The sequence below is a fragment of the Fringilla coelebs genome, assembly GCF_963513975.1.
Source record: "Fringilla coelebs genome assembly, chromosome: 4".
Lineage (NCBI taxonomy): Eukaryota > Metazoa > Chordata > Aves > Passeriformes > Fringillidae > Fringilla > Fringilla coelebs.
In genome coordinates this window covers 53,506,511-53,533,608 of record NC_140032.1, presented here as the reverse complement: position 1 = coordinate 53,533,608, position 27,098 = coordinate 53,506,511, and the positions used below count along the sequence as shown (strand labels likewise).

The 27,098-nt window shown below is 41.1% G+C and overlaps 1 protein-coding gene across 1 annotated transcript in view; it reads left to right on the top strand.

Moving 5' to 3' along the window:
- Positions 1–15,967: 15,967 nt before the first annotated feature.
- Positions 15,968–27,098, top strand: part of MMRN1 (multimerin 1) — a gene marked incomplete at its 5' end in the record, with an annotated part of 38,421 nt that continues 27,290 nt past the window's right edge. Inside the window, one exon of the mRNA XM_084204816.1 lies at positions 15,968–16,491. Within this exon, the coding sequence (XP_084060942.1) occupies positions 15,968–16,491 (524 nt within the window). The remainder of the gene's footprint in view (positions 16,492–27,098) is intronic.

Below are 27,098 nucleotides of genomic sequence, written 5' to 3'. Positions count from 1 at the left end.
ATTTTTCATAAGTCAGTTGTGTTGCTCCCATCCAGTATCTTTTCATCGCAATGTTACAGTTTTGCAGTTTTGACATATCTAGTGTGTAGTCACCAAAAACAACCCTCTCCTATTTCTTACTTCAGTGATCTCCATTTGACTTTACCTGTCTGATTTGGGCTACCATTTAGACCAGCTCTGTGGAAGACTGATTCCTCACAGGCACCACAGAACTAACTTTGTATATAGATGCTGAGTCAGCCAAAGCCACGAGAGGTGGATCTATCTTGTCCCTGTCTCAAAAGATCAAAACATTCAAACAGCTAGGTATTTATATAATGAACCAAATTTTCTAGTGAAGTCAGCTTAGATCAGACCAACTAATTAGCCCCCCTGAAAATAAAAATATTTATACCTGACTTTGTCCCACATTGCCATGTTCTGGCAGCAGCTTTTGCTTCCAGACCAGTTCATCATCTTTCTGAGTTGCAGCAAGCAAGCCCTGCATGTTCTCCTTTGGTCCTGAGAAAGTCCTTCAGCCACACCTGAGGCCAGGGAGCTGCCCTCTGCTCTTCAGTCCATTCCACAAGCTCTGTGAGCTATAGGCTTTTGTTTGAAGGTCCTGCCATAGGACCTTCCCTCCCTTACCACTCCACCAAAGAGATTACAATCTCTTTCTGCCTCCTAGGAAGCCTTCCTGATCCAGTCTTCTTAGGCCATTTCTCATCAATAAGAAAGTATTCACCCCCTCTTAAACTACCCTGAGCAGCACATTCATAGTTAATAGTGCAAACATTTGTTCATGTAAATGTCACACCCTGTTCAGGCAGAGCTTTGTTGCAGAGATACAGCTGTGTTATGCATCCTTGTAAATCTGGTGACACTACATACCTCAGATACTGAATTGAAATCCCATGCTGAAGATGGTCATGGTCCAAGCATGTAGAAAGTAAATGACATTTTATCATTGAGCAGTGACCCAAGTGCTAGTAGCACAGTCTGTTTGAGACTTTTTTCATCTGCTGTTGTGATTACAGATTTCAGACAGACAGCCTACATTTGACAAAGGGAGAAAACTGTAAGCACCAGAGCTGCTTGAAAGAAGCAAGGAATGCATTTAGTATTCATTGTAGAAACAGCAGAATAGTGTTAATCAATAGATCAGCAGGATCCTGTTGCAGTATTCCTTTGCAAGGAATCTTTTGCAGTATCTCCTTTGTAAGGAGAGAGAAAGATATTTCTTGCAATAAAACCCTATCTGTGTATGTCCACAAAGACAGGCTTTTTCTTTCTAGCTGAGAATATGGTAAGGATCAAATGTGTTTCTCTCATCAATATGTCTGCATAGGCACATGTAGGAAGACCTCAGTCTGCTGAAGGAAAGTGAGATTGTTCTGGGAGGCTGTAATAGCACAACTCAGCTCTGCTGAGAGGCTCAGTGTGATGTACAGCTCCCAGCCCAAGTACTGCATGGAAACAAAAGGGCCCTCTCTAGCCAAGGGTATGCTGCCTTCGCAGGCTTAGCTAGCTTGTCTGTGTTGCTGCAGCTTCTATAAAAATCTTAGTGACTCTCATTTATAGAGTCGATCAATACTTCAGCTTGCATGCTTCCTGCATGTTTAGTCTTGCCAAGCTTTGCCTTGTTCTGTGGTTTAAGCTTGGTGATCAGCTTATCACTGTGCAGCCACTCACTCCCCCACAGTGGGATGGGGGAAGAATCGGAAGGGTAAAAGTACAAAAATGTGTGGGTTGGGATAAAGACACTTTAATAGGTAAAGGAAAAGCTGCAAAAATAAACAAAACACACTAAGGAATTCATTCACTAGCTCCCATCTACAAGCAGGTGTTCAGACATTTTTTAGGAAAGCAGGGTACCCATCACATGTTATGGGTACTTGGAAGGTGAAACACCATAATTAGGAATGTACCCCCTTCCTTCTTCTTTCCCAGGATTTTATTGCAGAACATGGCACCATATGGTATAGAATACCCTTTGGGTCTGTTGTGTTCAGCTGTCCCAGTGTGTCCCCTCCCAACTCCTCATGCAGCCCCAGCCTCTTTGGGGGGTAGGTGGGGCAGAAAAGGCCTTGATGCTGTGTAAGAGCTGCTCAGCAATAACTAAAACATCCCTGTGTAATCAACCCTGTTTCCAGCAGAAATCCAAAACCTATCTTTATACAAGCTACTATGAAGAAATTTAACTTTATCTCAGTACATTTATTTTTGGTTGAATAGGCTTTCAGTGTGGTTTGCAATTTTTCAGGCTTTCTTCCAAACATGCAAGCAGCCATTAACATTAGAAGCTCAACTCTACATCTCTTTCTCTGAGATGCTCTGCTGTGTCACTAGCTCCCCTATCCTGTTATACTTTGTGAGTTACAACTTTCTCTCTCTTTCAGACTCACATAGGAGAGCATGAAGAGCATGTCATTATGTTGTGGTTGAAGAAGAGGTTCAGTAACTCAAGCAGATTCATCAAGTGTTTCCTCCAAAGGATGAACACAACTCTGTATTTGACCTTTTGCTATATTCTTTCCAGTTCTTAGATACTGAACTCTATAGGCAGCCAGGATGTGTTGACTTCAGTGAGAATTAGTCTTTGATGAAAATTTCTGCTGGTTTCTTCTTCTGTTACCTTAACAACCAGTATATGTGCCTCTCGAGTTACATCTTCAGATGAAGTGCCTTCCTCTTCCACATACATTTCTACTCTGAATATTCCCTGAAAAATTATGCTGGAAATCAAATATTGCACAGAATTAGTATATTCCTGTGTCCTGGTTTTCCCACAGTAATTGAAATTGTCAGAGAGCAAGCAACTTTCCCACCAAATTGTGTGGGGTTTTCTTTTTAAATTTACCCCAATCAAAAAGGATAACTTCTTGTTTAAGCTATTGAACACCAAAGCAGAACTAATAAGTACTCTATTTCCTCTTAAGAAAAGATTCTGTCGCATTCTACATTAACATGGTGCTAGTTTTCAGTGGAGGACTGCAGATTTTTTATATTTTTTTTAGAAATTCAACTCTTCAAAATTCAGTTAAAGCAACAAGATTGTCAATGATTATACATGTTAAAGTCTCACCAAAGTCCACAGTATACTTCAACAGGATACATCCTTAAGTCTTAAAAATTTTTATGTTCCAATAATTTTTTTATGGTTATCTGCCTATATGAAATAATTTCTCTGTATAGGAGCACGGTAGTTCAGACTCCTCAATTCAATGGTGTATATCAGCATGTTCTTAAATTTGAAGCATGCACAGCAGCAAGCCATGTTTAATGCTCAATTTGTAGACAAGAGTCCTGACATTACTGATCACACATTATGCATTTTCTATAAATGACTGTCTCTAGGATTTTAAAATTGTTGTAATACTAAGTTTTTCTTAAAGTCTATCATAAATGCACTTTGAGGATGTAACTTGTTTTATGTATGTTAGTTTTTTGTTCTTTAGTATCATGTGCACATATTCTGTGCTGATAATCCTTTTCTGACAAATCAGTCCCCCTAAGTCATCACACTAAAATGTCTTGCAATGAGATTACTTTTAAAAGTTGTGCTTCAAACTTGTTAAGGTTTCAATCAAAGAAAGGACTTAACCTTTTCTGAAGTACAAGTTCAAACACACTCTATCAAGTGAAAAAATAATAGACTTACAATCCATTTGAAATATGGTTCAAGGTTTAAACAGGGGGGGTAAAACCAACCCAACCAAAACCCAAAACATTTTCTATGATTTTTTTTCTTTTCTTTTTTTTTTTTGACAATTTCTTCTCTACACCTATAAGAGAGTAGATTGAGATTTTTGTCTTCAATGTCATTTCCATGAATTTGTATGGAGGTTGCATTTTTGTCAGGAAGTGTGCCTTAAGATTGTATAGTTCAGGTATATACCTGACCCCTTTCTGCTTATTGAGTTGAACTCTTTAAATGTTTCTGAACATCTTACAAGAAAAACACAGATTACAAAAACAAATGTCATTAACCTCTTCCTGTATTGCTGAATACAACAAACTCCTCCTCTTTGTTGCCTGTGCTTCATGCTTTGGTATAAGGACACCTCAGCTGGGCTGCTGGCTGTGTCACCTTCTTAGAGAGACACCCCTTAATTCCTTTGAGGTATTTCCTGGTGTTTCCCTGGTGGCATTTTTTGTTTCTCTGTTGGTTCTTGATCTCAGGAATGCCTGACTCGTTTCTGTAAGACTGGAGGTGTGCTCCAGTGTGGCTCACACATTGCAGAGCCCCTGGCAGAGGGGCCTCACTGATACCCTGTCCCTCTAACCTTTGCCTATTACCCCAGGAACGGCCCTGACATTGTTGTGTGCCATGTCTGTCACTCCCCTAGCACACGTAGTTTAAAGCTCTGCCAATTCCTGCTAGTTCCTGAGCAAAGACTGTCCTCTCTTGCTGAGAAAGGTGACTCCCATCTGATGCCAGCATGCCTGGTGCTATGCAGGTCATTCCACTGTCAAAACCCCCAAAATATTGACCAGCCATGGAGCCATGTATTAACAGACTCAGGCTATCTGTTTCTTCCAGTGTTGCTGCCTTCCACTGGAAATCTGGAAGAGAATATAACTTGTGCCACTAGTTCCTTTCCAAATGTTCCAAGGCCCTGAAGTCCTGTTTTGATGGCACTTGCACTACGTTGCCATTTCATTGTCCCCTGTGTAGGAGATCAGTATTGGGGCACTCTGAGGGCTGCACCAGGCTAGGAAGTTTCTTGGTGATATCCTTCACCCAGGTCCTAAGGAGGCAGCAGATGCTCTCATGGGTTGGGCCAGGTTGGTTTATTGGGCCCTCTTAGAAAGGAAATCCTCTACAACTTCATCTTTCTTGCTTTCTCTTTTTTTTTCCTCTTTTTTTTTGCATTGTTCTTCCTCTTGGAAGTGGGTGTAATACAGGGGATTGACCTTTCTGATTGGTGTAACTGGGCCTTCATCCTCTTCATCCTTTGGCCTCCCATGTACAGAACCTCATAGTTATTCTCGTAGCAGAGGGTGAGTTCAAAGTTCCCTTGAGAACATACCAGTAGTACAGAGCAACTTGTCCTTTTGAGATTGCCCCTACTTCTTCTCTTTGAGTAAACAGACTGTTCATTGCTCTTTTACCAACATAAAATCACGACTGGGGAAAAACCCATGGAAATATAACCTGGTCACCCCAGTAAAGAGGGTCCCTAGTCACCTCACAGCCTCTCTGCCACTTTTCTGGTGGCCCTAAGAAAGAGATCCAACACTCAGAATGGGGGAGCCATGGTTCTCTGCCACCCCACACTCAATCTGGACAAGAGTGAAGATGAGTGCTGATGCACACTAAAGGGAGCATACATAGATTCTGTCTGCTAAATAGATTTATTACATGCCTGCCACTGGGGATTAACACACCAACATCATGATGCACCTTGAATCAGGTGTTCCCATATTCTTCTATGTACCCTACAATGCCTTGTTTAGTGGCTTTAGGAAGGCTCTAGGCTGCTACTCTAAATATACATATTTTCTTGCACAGCAACTGCCACCATCCCAAACTAAAGCTGTCTTTTCCACCCCTCTGACTTAGAAATTTATCAGTTAGGGCTGTTTGAAACTCAGTAAATGTAGCTGGCAGTGGCAAAACAACTGGAAACATGTAGAAATAGAAATTGGGGCTCATAAAGAAAATTTTATTATTGCAGAGGGTAAGCACAGCTTGCATGCAAACATAAGCACTCATCTTAGGCCCTAGCCCACCACATGACAGGAAAATGTGTTGCTCAGTTCAAGCAGTTTGAAAAGCGAGGAATAAGCCATCAATCATTTCATTTTACTGTGCCTCATAAATTTGTGAAGTCTGTATTTCCAGCAAACCATACAACACATTTTATGGAACCATGGAGCTTCACAGAAAGCCAAGCACAGCTTGGCCTGCTCCGATTTATTACATTTTCTTTGCCTTTTCACCAGAATTGTCTGTCATTGACAGTGAGCCTTTTCACAGAAATTAATCCAATGAAACTCCCCCTCCAGTAATTGGACGCATCCCTGGTTAGTGGCCCAGGTTACTGGCAAGGCTTGTCCTGGACTGCAACACACACTGATGGGTTTTCCTCTGCTACCTCCAGTCTGCTACTCACAGTTCTGATTCTGCTCTGCAGTTTGATGCATCCATATTAAAGATTACATTCCCTGAATCCTCCACCATTATACTCCAAATTCATGAGCAAAAAGGGGAACACACCTTATATGCAAAACCAACAACTTATTTTTAGTTTAATGAAACTCTAAGCCAGGGACTGAAATAATTGGTTTTGTTGCAGTTACAATAATACTTGCGCAGTTCAAATGAAATAAAATTAAAAATGATATATACACAGACTTCTTAAAACCTATCCCTTTTCTCTGTTATTGTGCTCGTCCTTGCACTGCCCCTCTTGGTATGAAGGCTTATACCTTCAGGCCATGGGCAGGGAGTTACAGCACAGTCAGTATCTCCTCCCTGGGAGGAAGGGGATATTGATCCTCCCTTCCCAAATCAGGAGCGGTGGCTGAGATCAACATTATATTTGGTAAGAGCATCTACACTCTGCTCTTTTTCCTTTGGTCTGTGATACCAGGCTACCCCTTCACTTGTGAGCTTAGCACGTGTTATATACTAACTCTTTGCTCTCTTCCCACTAGAACTGGTTAGAGGCAGTTCTTGTAGGAAGAGACCAAAGAATTAGTATATAACATATATAGGCTGCTTTCCTTAAAAAAAGGAAACCTATTTGTATCTTCTTTCTAACAACTGACCAGTGCTAAGTCATGGGTTTGCTGATATGGTCCTTTCCCTGTGCTTTACAGCTCCTGCCAAAGATGGCAGGTTGAGAAGGAAGAAATCATGCTTATATACTCGGTACAAGGTTTTCCAGCTCTTCCAATTGGAATAATTTGCTGGTGGCCATTACTGCCTGCTCTGACCTCCTTTGATACAGCCTTAACCTCCAGGTTTCCTCTTACTGATACAGGTAAGAAATCCTTCAAACACCTTTCCAACCCAAGCTCTCATTTGGCACTTACTGTGTCATGGCTGCTAGACATGAGCACACATGAGTATATTTAGATTTATTACTTGCTCTCAAAACTCTTTATTTTCTAAATGAAACCACTTCAGGCTCCAGTCCAACTCTAAAATCCCAGCTGTGGCAACCATTGCATCACACATTACTCAACCCTCCTTCACATTTTTGTTCCAAGGGAAAAATTAGTCACTACAAGTAATCTACATTTGCTCAAATAGAAGATTACACACAGAGGTTCATGTTGCCTTCCTTTTGTTTTTCTCTCAGGGCATGTCGAGGCTGCTAACTAATTTTCTAGGAATAGAATTAATCATGTGAGCCAGAGAAAACTCTCTCAAATTTATTTTCTGTGTGATGGAAAATGCTTCTTTGTAAATAGCAGAGGACTCACTCCTAGAGCTTGGAGCAACATTCTTCTGTTGCACAGTCAGAGGATTTTGAGAAGCCTTTAATGTAGATTTGTTTTTGCCTAGTATCAAGTTTTCCAGGAAAACAAAATATAGCTTTATATAGTAGCAATCTACACAGTAGCTGAATGTGAGATATTAAATCTGGGTGAAAAGGATAATTTTGAAATACTTGTGTTAAAGGCTACTTTAAGAGTAGATTTGAGCTCGTAATTTGAAGAGTAAATTTGAGCTGGTTTGGAATCTCTTTTCTGACAAATCCTTGGCTTCTTCCATGCTTATACACCGTTTTCTGACTGGAAAATTAAAACACATCATCACTGGTCAGTCTGGAGATAATTTGCCCTACCTTCAAATGAGGTCTTAAGGAACATAAATCCCCAAGTATCTCTTTAAGTAGGGTAAAAGGGAGAACAACATGATAAAGCAATTCTGTAAGAGAAACTGAGCAGGTTAAATCAGTGTTGGAAATTGGCTCCAGCCAGTCATTGCAAATCAGGTTATTCTCTTGTATAGATATTCCACATCCTTAGCTCTTCTACCAAATTTATTCATATGTAAACCCACTTGCAAATCTGAGGCAAAACTGTCTGCCCTCAGACTGCTCCAGTCTTTGGAGAGATACTTGGCAGGAACTGGTTCCATTCTGTGACTTAACTTACCCCACAGTCATATCTGATGGAAATAAGACACTACCATATCCTGACACAGTACACTTCAAACCACTGAGATGCCAGGTGGGAAACACCCAAAAAACCAAACTTCTTACCATACTGAACTAGAACACCATGGTCACTGCAAAAACTAGAGACTGACATTTTTATTCCTGTGCATTTCATACACTCATCCTATGAGCAGCAACAAGCTCTAGTCATGTATCCAACCAAACCTGGACAAATTTCAAGCGCAGCAGCAAAAATTAGGAGACAGAATTATGCATAAACTTAAATTTATGTATATTGAAATGTCTACAGCTGTATTATCACCTTCCCTCTTAGGTTTCTATCCCACTAAGCCTTTCCAAATGTCCCAGGCAGAGTTTGGCAGCAGGCCATAGCTCATGGGTAATGGAAGAAATTAATGGCTATCTGTGTGCTACCAGTTGCAATGCTGGGGCCTCACTGCTGGAAAAATGGACAAAGGAATTCTGTGTACAAAATGACAAAAATGAAATTGACCCAGAAATGTCTCAGAAGAGCAAAATGCAGAAAAACAATCATGAGCAGAACTCCTGCAGTCTTAGGAAATTACAGGCAGCTTTTTATCTAGATTGGATCCATAAAGCCTCGTTCTTAGCATAACTTACACAACGTTCATCCTCCTTAGAAAGGAGCAAATGGGTTCTCAATGTCCTTTTAAGGATCTACAACTCTCCCTCCAGACTGAGTGCTTGCAGGGAGAAGACATATTTTCCCATGAAATGCATACCTACAAGAAAAGTGGTAAAAGAGTGTGATTGTAGAAAGCCAAGTCTGTATATTTGCCATGGAAACAGCAGTTTTAAGAAACAAAGTGATGGGAGGAATATCAGCTATCATTCCAGTCTGATTTCTGCAGAATGCAGTTATAGCAAACTGGCTAAAAGTAGGCTGGTCCTCATGCAGCTTGACAGACCCTCCAGCTTTATTAGCTGGGTGATTTGTGGCTGCTACTTTTGAAATGTCCCAGCTTTCCTTTATGATATTCAGAAAACATAAGAAATTAAATGGAAAGAGTGAAAAAGGCTCTCACCTCACTCTGGACACTCACCTCATTTTTTTGTGAGGCCAGGAGCAGCCTTGATGCATATTTCGTTCACACATTTGCCTGTTTCTTCACATCCTTGTAGGGGAATACAGTAGGGATAAATGAAGGTGCTATAGAAGGCAATCTTATCCCCCAATGAGTTGCAGCTGGACCAATTACTAAAGATTAGAAGCAGGCCTGATTTTAACAGGCCACACCTGTAGCCCATAAGAACAAGTGGTATAAAAGAGTGGATTGGTGGGATCTGGAGGAATCAGATAGCTGCTGCAAGGACCAGGGACAGGCAGTGCATGGAGGAGCTGCTTGTGAGAAACATTGAGGAGGTATGGAGCTCTGGTGATACAAAATCCTTACACCGTAATGATGTTAGAAGTTGTGCTCTCTAAGAGAACATATCCTAGCAGAGGCCCACAGTGTAAGAAAGGAAAGGGACTTTTTTGGAGACCTCCTTGTCCAAAGCCGTTCAGGCCTAATTCTGGTATTCTACCTTTGGAAACTTTTTGTTTTGCACATACTAGGAAAAACTTGACAGTGCTTCTAGGGTCTAAGAAAGCTTAATTGATATAACAAACAAATTTTAGCACAGTGTTCCCTTTCCAGACCTGTCACTACTTTTCTAGTCATCACCTCTCTGATTTCTGCCTCTTACCAATATTCTTCCTTTTGATGCTTGGCTCCTCTTCAGTCATCTGTCTTTTCTTTCTTTATTCCATTCTTTTTGCTACCAAAGGTGTAGTGGAAGCATCCCAGTTTCCCTTCTCATCCCTACTGGTGGGAATAAAAGGAAGCAAACTACTTTTGTCCAAGGAGAGAGATAAATGTGCTCAGTGCAGTCTCTTAGCCGTAGGCTCTACATAACAAGTGGGATACACACTCCAGAAGGATTCACAGCACCTGCCCTTAAAGAATGCCAAGGGGTTTGGCTACTCCCAGAGTTCAGGGAAATGCTGCTTTTCCAGCACTGCTATTCAGGAGGGTTGATCACCACGTGGAGTTGCCTTCAGCTGCAGGAGAGCAGCCCAGCACAGGCATGAATGTGTGCTTCCAGCAGAGGAAACTTTTGCTCCTCTGATCTTTGGTCACAGTCCTGGCTTCCTTCTAGTTTCCACAGAATGTTATTGATGGATACACTGGGGAATGAGCTGGTGTGGGAGCTTGTCAGTAGCACAGGTTTGTTTTTCCCAGGGTGTTGCTAACAACGCTTTGTCAGAAGCAGGTATGGGTGGGAAATCCACACTATCAGACAGATGAAAAGTGCATCCAGGAAGTTTCTGTCCTTCAGACATCATTACTTAGTCCCCAGCTTGCCACATTTTCTTGAAGATAAAACTGAGCTTTTCTTAGTGTCAGATTTAAAGCCTCTGTGGGTAACTGTTGTGTTCCTAGGTCTCTTATTGATTTCCTGGCTCATGGGAATGGTTTGGTCTCTAGAATAGTGTGAGCATTACCTCAGATCAACTGTTTTTTAGCAACATCACCCAGAGGCTGGTAAAAGAGGCTGCAATGATCATCAAAGACCAGTGGCTTCATCACACTTGGGAGGCAATGCTGTGGAAAAAAAAAAAAGGCCAAAGTCAGATCTCTGAAACAATAAGTTATTTCTTTTGTTCTAGGAAAAACCTGGTGTTCTTTGGTTTATTTGCCTATCACGGTCAGAAGGGAAGTCCGAGGAACAGCTCACAGAGGGTTTTTTTTAAGCAACCAGATGATTGCTTGTTGCCATTTATCTGATGCCAGCTTTGCCCTAAGGATAGGCTGAAGTTAGAGCAAAGTGGACAGCAATCTCCTTCATGAGTTGCTGCTGCTCCTGAGCAAAAGACTAAATAAATGTCTCTGAAGGCTAAAAATGTGCCCACAGACAAAGGAAAATAATATCTTGGATTACACTTTAAAAACACAGCTAGTACAGGATACTTCAACAAAGGTATAATCAGATACAGTCGGGTATTTTGTGTGCTTAGTTTGATCAGGAGTGATGCTGGGGATGGAATAGGACTCTGTGCCTTAGCTGGATCCTGATCACAGCTGAGCCTTTAGAAACACTCATGCTGTAACCATGCAACTTCTCATCCTAACCTTTAATTGGAAAATCCTTCTACTGCTATGTCCTTCTTACATAAAGTAATGATTTCTCCTGTTACTACTGTTCTGAGAAAACTAGGATTCAAAGGAATTATTTTTTTGAGAGGGACACAGTGGTCTGTATTATGTAATCAGAACAAACTTAAAGAAATCTCACTGATCAATTGAATTTTATTTTACATGTAAAATTTGAACTGCCTGGGTAGACATTTGTAATGCATGATTTTAATTAATGCTAACCAGCCATACATATTGGATATGAGCTTTTAAATAAAATAAACTAAAACTAAAACCAAACAATAAGTATAGCTATTGCTCAGGAGTTTTCAGTAGACTTTTGGACTTTACAGAGGAAACATTATGACAAGAAAAATATTGTTTTTCTTTTGATATAGAGGTATTTAGAGCCCTTCATAACCTGGTAAGAATTTTCTGAATCATTGCAGACTGACTGCAGAAGTGATTTCTTCTTCCTTATCCTGAGGTACCTATTTTCCTGTCTTAAGTGCTGCCCTGTGCATCTGTATATGAGAGAGGAAAGCAAAGTGGCTTTTTCACTGGACCATTCAGCTGGTACCAAGAGGCACTGCAGGAAATGTGAGAGTTTATGTCAAATACAAGTGTGTTTGATCTGGAGCAAGGGAAAGCAAAATTCTCCCAGCAGTAAGCACACTAGTGGAATAAAGAGCTATTCAATAACATCTTTCTCACTGTTTTTGGCTAGGGTTGACGTAAAATTCTTCCCAGTGGCTGGTGTGTGGCTGTGTTTTGGATTTGTGCTGAACACAGGGCTGATCATATTGAGATGTTTGTGTTATTGCTGAGCAGGGCTTGCACAGAGCTAAGGCCTTTTCTGCTTTTTGTCCTGCTACACTGGCAGGGAATTTTGGGGTGTGTGGGAGGTTGGGAGGAGCCACAGCTGGGACTGTTGACCCCAAAATGACCAAAAGGCTATTCCACACCATATGGCATTATGCTCAGTGTATTAAGGGTGGGGAAGAAGGAGGAAGGGGAGGGGATGTCGGAACTGATGGTGTTTGTCTTCCCAAGTAACCATTAGAGGTGACAGGGCCCTGCTCACTTGGAGATGGCCGAACACCTGCCTGCCCATGGGAAGCACTGAATCAATTCCTTGTTCTGCTTTGCTTGCTTGTGTGGCTTTTGCTTTTCCTAGTGAACTGTCTGTATCTCAACACATGAGTTTTCAACCTCTTGCCTTTCTGCTTTTCTTCCTGATCCAACTGGTGAAGAATTGAGTAATCTGCATGGGGCTTGATTGCTGGCTGGGGTTAAACCACAACACTGGCATAGGCACTCTCATTTTACCATATTGCTTGTGACCCCAGGTGCTGAGCAGAGAGCCAACTGAATGAGCACTGTTTTACAGGTGTTGTAGCTGCCAGCAGAGGTAGAGGAGAAAGATGATGTGGCTGTGCAGTTCTTGGCCTGAATAGTTCTGGGGTAAAAAATCCCTATGGATTCAGACTACTCTGCCTAAGACTGGGAGTAGGTTTTCTACTGGTGAAGCCTGAAGAATGAGGATGACAAACTGTGGCTGTGTAGCCATGGCAATCTTGTTGAAGTTGTTAAATAACCTGGAGGATCAACAGTAACTCTGCCAAGATGGCTATGCAGTCTGGTAACTCGGAGGAGAGCAAATCTGATGCTCTCCTCACAGTGCTTGGGGAGAGGTGAAAGTTCCTGAAGATGGCTCAGGTTATACAGTGAGATGTTCAGGGACTTGTCTGAAGTCACAGTGTTGAGTGTGTGCCGGTAGCAAATGTAAAATATAAAAGCGTTTCTAAAATCACACTCTTTGGTCAGCCCACTCAGCCATAAGTAACTCACCTTGTCTGAAGAACCACAGCTGTGACCCTGAAAATAAATTGTGTTCTTCTGCAGCACAGAACAGGGATAAGTCTTCTGTTAGCAGAAGGGTACTGCTCTTTTATATAATGTAGCCTGGTGACAACCTCAGGAGTGCGTTTGCATCTTCACAATCCATTTCCACCTCCCAGAAAACTGCTTCTTTTACCATCTTTTGCTCTCACAGGAGATGAGAGGCTCTCAACAACTCATGCTGAATGTGCCACTACCTGTAGAGTTAAAACTCATGGAGTGAAAGAATATGTGTTCAGCAGCACGTATGAGTGTAGACTCTGATCTGGACAATTAACATGGACTGGAATATTGAGATCCAGCTTCTGGTCCAAGCTCAATTTTTAAAATTTCCAAGAAAAGCCTATGAGGCCAGCCCAATGTGCAGGGATTTCAGTAACATGAATACACAACTAATACAAAAAATGTGGCACTTAGAATTTATGCTTACAGGAGTGGGCAGCATGTTGAGTGGGAGATATCAGGAGAAATTTGAATTTAGTCCTGAGTTTCACCAAATGCATCCAAGTGCTGATCTTTTCCTGGGTTTATATCAAGACAAGCAGCACTTGGATGTGAACTAATGCTGAAATAAGACTTATAATGAGCTTAGGATTCAGATCCAGCATACAACAGTCTGAAAAGGGATATCATGAGTTTGTTACAGTGCCAAGATTGTTTTGCTAAATAAAAACAGCCTTCAAACAATTTTATTTTTCATCTGAAGCCCAGGCATATGATAATGAAGTAATATAACCAATAGATTTTCATTTTGGAGTATTCAGACAGGGAAATAATCACTGCTGTAGTGAAATCTACCAACCACCAAAATCCAGAACTCTTTTGCATTACTTTTTTCTGCACTAGTGAAAATCTGCAGTCATTTCTCTGAATTTAGAGGCAGAATTAACACTTGCAATGGAGTGACACAAAGCAGAATCCAAGCTTTTTTGCTATTATGCACTCTAACTGCATAAATAAATAGAGTATGTAGCTGCTGTATTTTTTTTATTAAAATCAGCTTGCATTTAAGTTGCAAATACAGTCAACACTTATTTCCTATTCATTTTGTCTAGGAATTTCTAAAAAATATGGCCTGCTAAATGCTAATTCAGGTAACTGTACTAATTCAAAATCTCAAATATAACGCTCAAAAAGCTAAGCACACAAGCTAAATTGCTTGTGTTAGTCTTTAAATTAAATTGCTCATTAGATTGTCTCCTGTGTCCTACATTCAAAGGTCATGTACAGATTTCACTATGAGAAAGAAAAAAGAGAGTGGAAATAGTCTCCAAAAGAAGGCACAACTGCTTATCTTTTCTAGTATGTTTTATCATAAAATTGCATCTGGTTTACTTACACAGGAGAAGCCCGTGCTTTCCAAGACAATAAACCAGAAAAATAAACCATAAGAGAGGGAAATGCCGACCATTTAGCACAACTTTTTCACCTAGAAACTGAAAGCAAGATACTGTTATCCAAATCTTCTAAGTAGGAAAAACCATCACAGACATTTATTTGACTGCAACAAAAGCTGGTGGTTTATCCCCCATGTTTGGTGTTTTGCTCTTGGGTTTATTGGTTTGGTGTTGGGGCTTTTTCGAAAGTATTTTCTGAAAAAATATGCAAGGAATTTACCAGCTTTTCCATTGTGTCCCTGTTAGTCATCAGATTTCCATGGAACGGGGATTTTGCATCTGATTTTGAGAAAAGGTGATCCTCAAATGACATGAAGCACACCCAGAAGTTGCTGTTCTGTTTGCAGGTGTGTGAGCTTGCTTTCAGGGATGTCTTGTCCGTAGACCTTAGTGCAGCACTTGTGCCAGTGGCCAGAGGCTTTTTGAACTGATGTGCAATGGCCTCTCAGATCTATATGGCTCCTGACAGGTCTATTCTGTTGCTGCTTTGTACCCACTTTAAAATTTCATGTTGTATTTCTCTATGCAATTTCTACAGCAATTACCTTTTCTCTTTCTTTTCCTTCAGGAAGAAACTAAGCAGCCTTACTCTCAGAGAGCTGGAGAATGGCAAAAGAGGAGGAAAGTTTTCATCTCCTCTTTCCTGGCTGCAGTGTTCAACCTTGCAGCCACTAAGCATAATTTCATGGAGTGATATAGACTGGAAAAGACATCCAAAGGTCATCTGGTCCAGAACCTAACTCTAAGCAGGGCTGAGATCATATTGCTCAGGGTCTTGTCTTTGAGTTTTGAGTCAGGTTTTGAATATCTCCAGGCATGGACGTCAGTGGTAGGTACAGTACTCTTCCTTATATCTATACCTTTAGCAGCAGTGTGCTTAAATGAGCAGAGAAAAAAGAGAAGACACAGCAAATGTTTGGCTTTTTGTAGCACACCAGTTTTGTTAACTCTTTTTCCAATAACAAGGTCATAAGTTTGAACCATCCAAAGGGCACATGTGATAAGTCACTTGTTTGTTCATGTACCTGTGAAAGGAAAAATAGCCAATAATTTCAGGTTTCATCCCTCAGGATTACTTCACAGTACATATTTTTCCACATTTCTATCGCACCATTAATCTTTATCCTGTGCTTTCTGCAGACTTCTTTTTTTCCTCCCACGTTGGCTGCCAGGGTCCTGCTCTCCAAGGGGTCACAGGTTGCAGAGGGATCCACAGAAACAGGAAACCAGGCTTCCTCAGTCAGTTTTGAAACACCAAAACCTGTTTCCTTTCTACAGAAATAAAGCCTGTCAGGGCATCCTCTGGCTAGGCTCACTATCTGAGCAGCAGCCCAGGAGGAGAGAGAAGCTAGAGGATTTCTTGTTTAGGAAATAAATGTGAGATAACTTGTAGCGTTTACAAACCATCAGAATGAAAGAGATCATTTTCTTGCTGCTCCTGCTGCACTTAGAGAGGGGCAGCACTGGATTCAGCACTCTAGGAAAGCTCTGGACCACAGGACAAGGCGATGAAACCCAGACAAGTCACTCAAACTTGACTCCGTCTCTGACCACAATTAGGGGGTCACCCCATTCTGAAATTGAAGCTGCCAAAGCAAGAGCCTCACAGGGACCTCCTTTTGCATCTGCAGGTGAGACACTGGGAATGACAGCAGTGAAGAAACCTTCCAGTCCTACAATGTCTACCCCTGCAAGTCAGTCAAATGTGCACAGTGATGGTGACTCTGGCAGAGACAAGGTGGGAAGCTCATCTCGCAGCAAAGGGACCTTACAAAGCACTGCTGGAGAGATCCCTTTGCTTCAAGGGGTCGCTACAAGCCTGGATACAGCTACAGGGAACAGATCTGTCAAGCAGTCCTCCCGCAGCACTGGTATCACCAGGAGCCAGCAGGATGCCAACTCCAAAGCATCCGGCTTTGAAACTACCAGGGGAAAGTAAGCTACATATTTTTTCTTGTCTCCTATGTACTGCTTATTTTCCTGTTTCCAGTGGCATAATTGGCAAAAGTCCTAGCAATTTCAGTAAAATTATTTTTTGACCTTAAAAAAGACCATCTAAAACAAGTAGGGGACCAAACTGGCAGCATTTACTCTGGCAAAAACATTGAGAAATTTCTAACAGAGTAAATGCTGCAATGTTTTATTCCTTAGGATAGTTCTCAAAATCAACAGGGAAGCCATTATCATATATGGGTAGGAAAGGACAACAATAGATTGCTGCCTGTTTTATGCACAGTAAACTGCTGTTGATTTTTTTTTCTTCTTTTCCTGTGGATAAAAGAAATTGCAAATGCACTATTTCATTTTGAATCTATTAAAAAATATTGTTTGTAAACTTTTCCACTAAATTGAAAATACAAGCAATTAAATGTACAAAATGCATCAATGTCTGACAATTTGAAACATCCTATTCTGTGATAAAAAACTTATGAAAAGTGATGTTGTAGATGAATGTGCTTTCAGAGCTCTATAACTTAATACACAATAGCTGAGCATAAAAGAGTATATCAAACTCTACTGTCTAGTTTTATAGTTCTGGAGCACTCAATTCTTTTCTTTGTTCCTCAATGTTTTCAGTTCTCAATGGGGATATTAACAATGACTTTGCAGATATTGCAAGTTTCCCTTAATTGCTGATATAGAATCAGATACTGGAAGAAAATGAAAGATGCAAAGGATTTTTTTCCATAGTATTTTTGGAGAATGGGCTTTCAAAGTATAGATTTCTTCTTTTAATACTACTTTCCCGTATAGTAGCATCCAAAATCATGGAAAGGATGAAATAAATCATCACTCCTACAATTTTCTTGCTGCATGTGGCTGGGAGTTAATGCTCCTTCAAGTGAAAGAAAAGATTCCCATTCACCTGAGCATGTTTTGGATGTAAGAGAAATAATGCATAAGGACCCAAAGGAAAGGAGTCCTTTGCTTGTAAGACAGAGCCCAGTAAAGGAGCTGTTTCCCAGACAGATTTCCTGGCACACTAAGTTCTAAAAGTCATGTGTTACCACCTTACCACAGTGTTTGGCAGAATGTCTGAGTTCACCTGAGTTAAATGGAGTCTCTTTTCACATGAGTGCTGATAGCTACATCTCCACTGAAATTAATCCTAATACATGCTAACCTTGGTCTTCAGCTTTTGCAGCTTTCTTCAAGAACAGTATTCCAATTAAATTAATCTTCAGCAAAACTCTTTGAATCAGATTTCTACCTTTTACTTGAAATATAAATACAAGTAGCAAAAAATTAGTCCCAGGTGAAGATGGTCATGTATTTTATTTATCATAATGATACTTTTATTTAAATATCATAATGGTTGCAGCTGCAGAGAGGCAAAAGAAGCAAATCTTGTATTTGCTAGCACCTAATTTCATGAGTGGTCAAGGAGCAGCCTGCTGTGCAAAATGCATGTTGGAGTCAACTAATCTAGTTAGCAATAAAGCCAGGGTTGCATATCACATTTACAGGAATGTGTAGCATCATGAAACCCCAGCACAAAATTGAATGCTGAATCCCCATTTTCTTGCTCAAACTGCTGAGCTACATAGCCTCTCCCTCTCTAGTAAATATCTAGAGTTTTTGGTGTGGCTCAGTCCTTTTCACTGTGCTACAAGGCTTGCCTTCCCACTGTATATGTGTTTTTACAAAAAGATTGTGATGTTTTGAACTTCCCTTCCACTTTTGCCATGACCTGGACTGTGACTTAAGTCACTTCACTGTTCCACCTTCTTCTCCTTCTGGATTAGACCTGGATGAATAATAAACTTGCCTGTGACTCATTTTTCTTTTACAGCAAAGACATGAGAAAATGCCTAGTCTAGGGTGTTGACTGTTACTAATCACTGCTGTGAAACACCTGAAAAGCTACTGCTGAGAAAATATGCATAAGAAGACAAAATTTTTTATTTATTAAGTGTAGGTGCCATTGACTACACCCTAAATAATTAGTACCATATATTTTCTTTTTTTTTTTTTAAATAAATCACAAAGTGAAAAAGATACTGCAAGAATTCCAATAAAGACACAGCTTTCTTCAAGGTTTTACTCATTTGAAGCCTGAGCAGAGCATGACTCAATAGCAGATTCCACAGCTGTAAAGTGTACTGTCTCTGAGGAAATTTGGAAGAAAAATTTGCTTTTTGAACTTACTTTGAATTAAAGCACCTCTTTGGTTATAGTCTGTACTCCAACCTGAATTTTTGAGTGACCTTGTAGGAGCTGCATGACTCTGTAATCCTTTATGACAACCCATTGTGCTAACATATGTGCAGAGATGCTGATGTTAGAAGGCTCTATATTTCTAAATGGAACAATAGAGAGAAATCTGTGAGAGACAAGGAAGGAAAACAAGAAGGAAGCCAAGAATGAGCATTTGTTTTTAAACATTTCTAATTTAAAAAATACCAATACATACACTTTCTTAGAGAATCTGCAAGGCTGTTAGATTGTTCACAAGGTACTATATGTGTCCATTGTATGAATTTAATTACCCAAAAACCCCTTTCTGAAGGAGGTCATGTGCCTTAATGGCATAATTACAAAGATAATTCCCTTGCTGTTGCTACCCTACGTTATGTGAGGACAATATTATGCACCCAAATCTTATCACATGCACTCTAGAGCTAGGTTAGGCTTTGAACCTCTCTCTAGCACATCCTGATGTAGTATTACAAGGGCTGAATACTTGGCATATCCTTTTCTCTAAAAAAATGGATCTCTTCCTTATTCTTCATTGGCACAGAAATGTAAGTCCTGTTCCTTCACATTGGAACAATTTTATAATTAACCTTCTAATAGGTACAGAAGAACACAATTTGTTGCTGTCTGCTCTCAAACCATTTCAGAAGAGTATTTTCTGTGGTGAGGTATCTCCCCTTCAGGCAGGGTCTGCACCCAAGCTTTCATGAGGATAAGAAAACTTCAGAGGAAGCACATCTGGAATGGCCTGAGCTGAAGGAAAATTAATTTCTTCACTCCTAGTAATGAATTTGACTTACCTTCTGAAATGTGAAACTTAATGTCTCTCCAATTATGCAGTTTTTTGTTTTTTTTTTTTTTATTTCTACCTATCTTCAAAGTTTAATGCATACATATCCAGGAATAAAGAAATAATAAAATGTAGAGTGAGAGAATTTCTCTGAAATTAAGTGACATAAATCGTAGTATCAATTTGGTGTGAAAGAAGAAAATTTATGATGCATTCTTTTCAATTGAGTTTATTTGAGATACATGTTTTTCAGCCTGTGGAGAGAGACAATTGCAGTATTTCACTGTGTAAAGGAGCTTAAACAATAGTGGTGTCATGGAATACATCTCAGGTGGAGTCCTGAGACCAGTACACTCATCTTTTCATTCTGAACCTGATTTTATTAATTACTATCTAAGGCAGCTCCTGAATACGTGAGACCTTCATTCAGGTTTTAATTTAGGCACAGTATCCCCACATTGCTGAGTGGCTCTGCATTACTCTTTTCTCTTATTATGTGTATGTTACACTTTTCCTGGTTATCTTGAAGCCATTGAGGGTCTTTACAGACTTCCTTTACCATTATATTGGGTAGTGCTGAGGTGACAGTATTTTTTTACGAAGCACAGAAGGGTTTAATAGAGTCAGCACCAGGGACAGATTTGCTTAGCTGTCACATGTGATAGAAGTGCTGAAATATTTCATTCTCATGACCAGACATGTGCATTTCTCTCTGGAAATTGCTTTTGTCCGTATCAGCTTGGTAGAAATCTAGTGTACTGGCAAATTAAAATGAATGGTTAAGATCAGCAGACAGTTCAGATACATGAGGCACGTAGAAACCTGATTTAACTGCCTGGTTAATGCAAGGTTCACAGTCTCTTTTCATCATGTCACTTTTTAATGGAGCAGAGAGAACAATTCTTGAATCGATTTCCTAAGATTTTGCATCACTGTGCATTTACAAAAAATACAGTCACACATGGCTTAGGTTTCTGCCTCACTGAGTATATTCACTATGACCTGGAAGGAAGGAAGGAAGAAGCTCTTACACAGGCCTGAGGTTGCCTTGGTGGCTGGGTCAGGGTGTGTTTGACAATCTTTGTCCCCAGAATCTTGTACTACAGCTATGCAGAAGATCTTTGCAGCAAGGTGTGTCCCCCTGTGTCTTCCAAAGTCATTATCTGTGTTGCCAGATAGAGAATGCAAGTGTTGCAAATGTCAGTTTTTCTGCCAAATCTGATACAGAGCATCTATTCTGTATCACGTTCTTGGTAAGCAACACCATTGGTCTTGAGGAAAAGCCTGTGGAAAAAAAATCACCTTGAATTTTCATGGACTTTGGCTCAGATCCTTTCTGTTCAAGAGCCCCATAAGATCAGACAGTGACAGCATAAAGATATGTATCTGTATGATTAAGTGGCAAATCAGATACAAAGAAACTGGCAAGGCTTTTAATCATTTAATGAAGGGACAAGAAACAAGAAAAGAGAAGTTGCCCAAAACAACGTTATAAACAAGGACAAATTCACCCTGGAAACTTTAATGGATCTTATTTTTTATATTTTCATTTTGTCACTTACAAAGGTTTCTTTTTTTTATTGTCAGCATTTCTCAAAGTGGAGAAGCCATCGCTGCCATACTGCAATCTCCTTTTCTGCAGATCACAAAGGCACTAAAAAAGCAGTGAACACCAATACTACTGAAGGTTACCTGGAAAGCACTGACAGTAGACAAGACCAGAGATACCTTAATGAATTTTATACTCTGGGTCAATTAGAAGATAGAAAATAAATTTATATTCCTGAAGTAAAAAGGAATTCAGACCTCTTTACAGAGCAGTTTGTCTGCATTTTTGGATGTGTTTTGCTGTTTAATTCTCAAAGATTCAAGATTAATGGATATCTTCTCCAAAGTCTAAATTCTATCTGGAAAAGTTTGATTGTGTAAAGAGCTCTGAACATGGAGTGAACAATCATGTATCAAAGAGGTGATCTGATTTGCAACAAGAGAACATTTTAAATGCTTAAAAAGATTGGTGAAGTGCTAGATAAGTGGAAATGTGAATTAATTTTTGCAGCACGAGGGAGGACAAAGTGTAAATAAAAATTCAGATGAAACAAAGAGGCTGTTCTCAGTCCAAGGCTTCAGTATTGTAATACGAAAAAAGGAAATGAGTGATGAAAGCAGAATTTGTGCTTTGTAATAGACAGGACAAAATGTCAGGACACTGAGTCCTGAAAAAAAACATTAAACAAATCTTTGACACCTAATGCTCCAGTCGGTGTCAACAAGTCAGCTGTTTCTCAGGGATAAAAACATATCCTATAACATATTTTACTATCACTTACTGGTTTATATTATATGTCACATGCACCTTTTAGTTTCTTCCATTCCAGCCAGCTTGTAAAACACATTTTCCAATTTAATTTTTTTGTGGTCAGTCCCTAGTGAGTACTGAATTTTTATTGCAACTGAGATTCATACATTTCAGAGCAAAGAAAGCTGGGCACCGAACCTAAAGAATCAACTGTTTTTTGTTCACGCTTATAATTTCTTTTTGAAATAGAGCTTTTATTTTTGAAAGATGACCGACATTCACTTAAAGATACAGAATTTACCATATCACAGTGAGAAGTCTCTGTGGTCACCTAGTGGAATGCAAAGGAAATTGCCAAAGCCAGTCTCCCATGCAATATCAAAAAAGAACCTTGCGAGGGTGCTTGCTATCCTTATAATCTGAGTGTTTACACTGTGTCAATCAACATTCTCTCTCCTTGTCCAAACTTGGCCAGTTGTTTAAAGCAAATTGAAAAGCCAGCATCTCCTGGCTTTAGATGCTTGCAGCATCTTTGTGTATCCCCTTTGCTCAGGTGTAAAGGACAATATAAAATTAAAACTGTTGTAGAATCAAGGTGAGTATTTCATTAACTATTCTGTGAAATAGAAATAAGCTATATACAACATGAATGAGGTACAACCGCCAAGCTGGGCATGAACTTTGGCAATAGCTCCAGCTCTGGGTCTTTTTGTATTCCATCAGCAAAACAGTAATCTCATTTTCATGAGTCAGTGATGTTCAGCTGGGCTGATTGAATACCATTTCTATTAAAAGCCGGGTAATCTTATTTACTCACAGACAAAAATCCGTCATTTTCAGGTACGATATGAAGGCGACTGATTCTATACCCTTTGTGGTCTGACTAGCACTGGTGCTCCTGTGGGGTGTGCTTACAAGCAGGCAGAAGCAATCACGTAGAGGCATTGCCGGCAGTTTTTGTGAAGTTTGCTTTTTTTCTCGACAACGGACCCGGGGAACATTTTACAACAGAAATGCGCTGTGGAGGGGGGACTGCAGGGACCCTAAAAAACCTGGTGTAAATGGTACTTGACTTTTCAGAGGCATCGGGTGCTCCAGCGCCGACACCTCCGCGGGCTGCGGCCGCCACCTGCCAGCCGTGCCCGGCACTGCCGGCCTGAGCCCGGCTGATCGCGGCTTAGGACAGCGTTTAACAGAGCAAAAACGAGTTTAAGAGCTCTCGAGTGTCCCCCGAAACAGCAGGTGGGGATCCCAAAAGCCACAGACAGGCTTAAAGGCAGCGTCTGTGTGCCAACGATGGGCCGCTGCCCGCTCTGGGCGATTTGTTCCAGCCGCCTGGGCAGGCTCCGGGGCCAATTCCCGGCGCAGGACTTGGAACTGAGAATGGCCCCGAGGCCCAGAGGGCTCTGGCTGCCGAGGCTGCCGAGCAGACGGGCTCACAGCCTCCATGCTGCAACTCCTGCCGTGCCCTGCTGCTCGGTGTGGGTGCTCCCTCACTCCTGAGGGCTCACAGCCTCCATGCTGCTCCTCCTGCCGTGCCCTGCTGCTCGGTGTGGGTGCTCCCTCACTCCTGAGGGCTCACAGCCTCCATGCTGCTCTTCCTACAGTGCCCTGCTGCTCGGTGTGGGCGCTCCCTGACCCCTGAGGGCTCACAGCCTCCATGCTGCTCCTCCTGCCGTGCCCTGCTGCTCGGTGTGGGTGCTCCCTCACTTCTGAGGGCTCACAGCCTCCATGCTGCTCTTCCTACAGTGCCCTGCTGCTCGGTGTGGGTGCTTCCTCACTCCTGAGGGCCCACAGCCTCCATGCTGCTCCTCCTGCCGTGCCCTGCTGCTCGGTGCGGGTGCTTCCTCACCCCTGAGGGCTCACAGCCTCCATGCTGCTCCTCCTGCCGTGCCCTGCTGCTCGGTGTGGGTGCTTCCTGACCCCTGAGGGTGGGATGTCACATTTGGGAGCAGCCAAAGCCCACTGAGTGCAGAGCTGGGCCAGGAATAGTTTGATTTAAGCTGCAAATACCGCAGCAAACACCACATCAAGGAGGCTGCTTCAAAGGCCTGAGGACTCTCCCACGCGTTGCCACCAGTGCATGTTCCTGGCCAAGACATGCGAGGGGAGGATGAAATCTGTCACTTGGGCTTTTTGCCAGCTGGGGACTTGTACTGCTCTTTCTTGTTGTATGTTATGAGGGTTTTGTTTTGTTTTTAAATACAGCTTTCCTGATTGAAATCAGGCTCAATGCAAAAGAGACGCTAGGCTTCTCCAGCCCTCAACAAAATCTGCATGTTAGAAGCCTGTGTTGATGATCTGGAATAAATTATTCCAGGGAGGGTAAAGAGGATTTTCAGGTTTAAAGTCCTGTTATGCAAATCAGTTGTCTTCTGTTCTGCCTTTGCATTAACACAGCCTGTCATAGTTCTTCTGCCACGCTTCATCTTCTATTTCCAAATCTACATTTTTTCAGACAATTTGATTTCAAAATTATATTTACATTCTTAACGTCTCTTAATGAGCTTATTTCATTGGTAGCGTAAACTTAATTATGAGTCACACCAGGGGCTCTTTTGCTCTGAATATTTCCTCCAATTTAGCCTGATCAAAGATTGCTGGGCCACGTGAGAACCACAGTTTCAGACATTGCACTCACGTACATTAAGAATGAGTTAAATATTTTAAATGGAAACAATCTGCTCAGGTTAGTTACATTTTTGGTAGAGACCAGAGGCTGAGTTCAGACTGTCTTTAAAAAACAAGAATAGCCCTTAACATTTGGGGTGTACTGGAACATATTTTCCTTTGGAAGGTATCTCCAAATGGGCAAGTCACAATAGCTGTTCCTCAAAGCTAGATAATACTAATACTAATACTAATACTAATACTAATACTACTCCTCCTACTACTAATAATAATATTAATTGTACAGTGTGAATTTTTAAAGGTTTGGGGGCAGGTAGGGTTGTTTGGTTTTTTAACTGAAAATATATTCCAGTGCTTTCATGTCTTTGCAATTTTTTTAATGCCTGTTTTCATTCTTTTATCTTCTCATTGACCCCATTTGCTCAGGTGTAAAATGGCTCTCAGTTACTATGATGTATACCCCAAACATGTGCACTGCAGAACAGGTTGTCAATGACAATACTGCTGTACATCTTCTGCTTCATCCCTTTCTCTGGTGAGCTGTTAGATCTGCGTGCAAGGTTAAAGTGCAGGCTAGGGAGCCACAGGCCCAAATCCCTAACCTCACCCCTGCCTCACTGTAGCCCAGATTTTAAAATCTGACCCCTATAATTGGCTTCTTTATTTTCAGAGCTGGGATGCTTAACACCCAGCTGCCCAAGGCTTTAGCTCCTCACTTCCTAGAGATCTAATGTGGAACAGGAATTCGCATGTGGTACTGCATAACAGCTAGAGATGGCATTATTGCTTCAGCGGTTTTCTGAGCAGACTTTGTATGCCATCAGTTAATTGGTAAGATTTATTGAGGAATTTAGATATTTGCATTCTCTATACTTAGTTTAAATCATAAGCAAATCCCCATGCTTAGTCAGAGCTCCTCCTGAATAGATCAGTGTCAGTCTGGCCCAGAATCACTTCCTGCATTTGTTAAGAAATATTTAGTATCCTATTCATATGCTGAGAGGTCTTTAATTTTTTTTTAAATCTCTGTGCTGCACTTCAGAGGAAAAAAAATACAGTTTTTAATCTTGGGTATGAATTTGCAGAACCCTCACCACAGCTGTGAAAAGGAAGAGATCTCATGCCTGCGCTGAGAGGATAACAAGCCTTGATTGTCCTAAGCAACCTCACCTGTAGCTTCCACCCACACCCCTGTGCCAGGACTCCACTGAAGCCCAGGCTGAGGTTCTGCTATTTTCCTTATGAGGCTGCTTGTCTCTAGCAGTCTTCTGGACCTGGCTCCCTACTTGGGCCCTGCTGGGCTGCTCCTTGCTCTGTTCCTGCCACCCCACTGCAGGTTCCTGGTGCAGTGGTAGCTCTGCTGCTGGTGAGGTCAGTGCCTGGCTGGTGTGGTAGACCCTTCCCTTAGGAAGAAGCCCTACTCTTGTGCTCCCTGATGCTCGGTGAGGAAGCCCCCTGGAAGGGCTGTTTTCCTGGCGATGCTTCCATGGGCACCAAGTCCCCTGTGCTGCTGGTGTTTAACTCAAATATCACTATTACTTTGTTCCTACTGCCAGTCTTTGTGATACAGGAGACTGTGAAGAACCCATATGCTCCACCCGGAGGGGTGGGTAAGTAACTTCATCATTCTTTTGCAAAACTTGAAAGACTAAAATTTCCTCCTTTTTTTGCCAATGTTATGTCTCTCAAATGTAGCGGCTTCCCCAGAGAAAGAGAGAAGAATGCCTAATCTTTATGCTCGTGCTTGATAGCTGCATTTGACTTTTAGTAAATATTTATGGAGTCTTTAATTAATACACACAGATAAAAGGCAGCAACTAAAGGAGTGAGAACCTAAAGGAAACATCAAAAAAAGCACAGCCTTTTTATACCTAATTAAGAAGAAATACTATCTTAATGAAAACTCTCAAGCAAGCAGAGAGTGAGTGAGCAAAATCAGATCAAAGGCACTCAATAAAAGCTCACTTTGTATGAGGCACATTATTCCTCAAATAAACAATGTGTGTTGTGAAAGGGAGTGCTGCAGTATTGGCAGTAGAGATATTGTGAGATTAAATCTGTTAGTTTTAGCATCTTTCTGGCTTATCCTGCTTTTTTTCTCGGGAATCATTTTCCAAGAACAGCAATACTGAGCTTAATGTGCATACACTGGTAGGATCTCAGTAGACAAAAGCAATCACTTAAGGATAGATGCTGGTACTGTTTTGTGTTTTGCGCTGTTTTTCATGTTTGAAGCACTGTAAATCTGTACTAATGCCACTTAAGTAAATGGAACTAATCTGGTCTTAATTGTATTTTGATTTCCACTCTAAGGAGCCCATAGCAAGGTATGATATCTGGAGTAGACATATATATTCATGAAACATGAAAAGAACTACTACTGGAAGAAAATGGAAAAAAATATTAGCAGCAAAGCACAACGCAGAAAGATAAACTTTAAGTTCTCATATGCAAATATTGTTTGGAAATGCTTGCAGCTCCACCAGCCCTACAATTGAAACAATGTCTAGTCATTAACCTGCCAAGTCAAAAATTAAATATGTTTCAGCATGGACAAGGGAATAACATGATCCCTGAGAAAGGCTGCACTAAGTTAAAGATGAAAGAAAAAAGTCAGCACTAGGC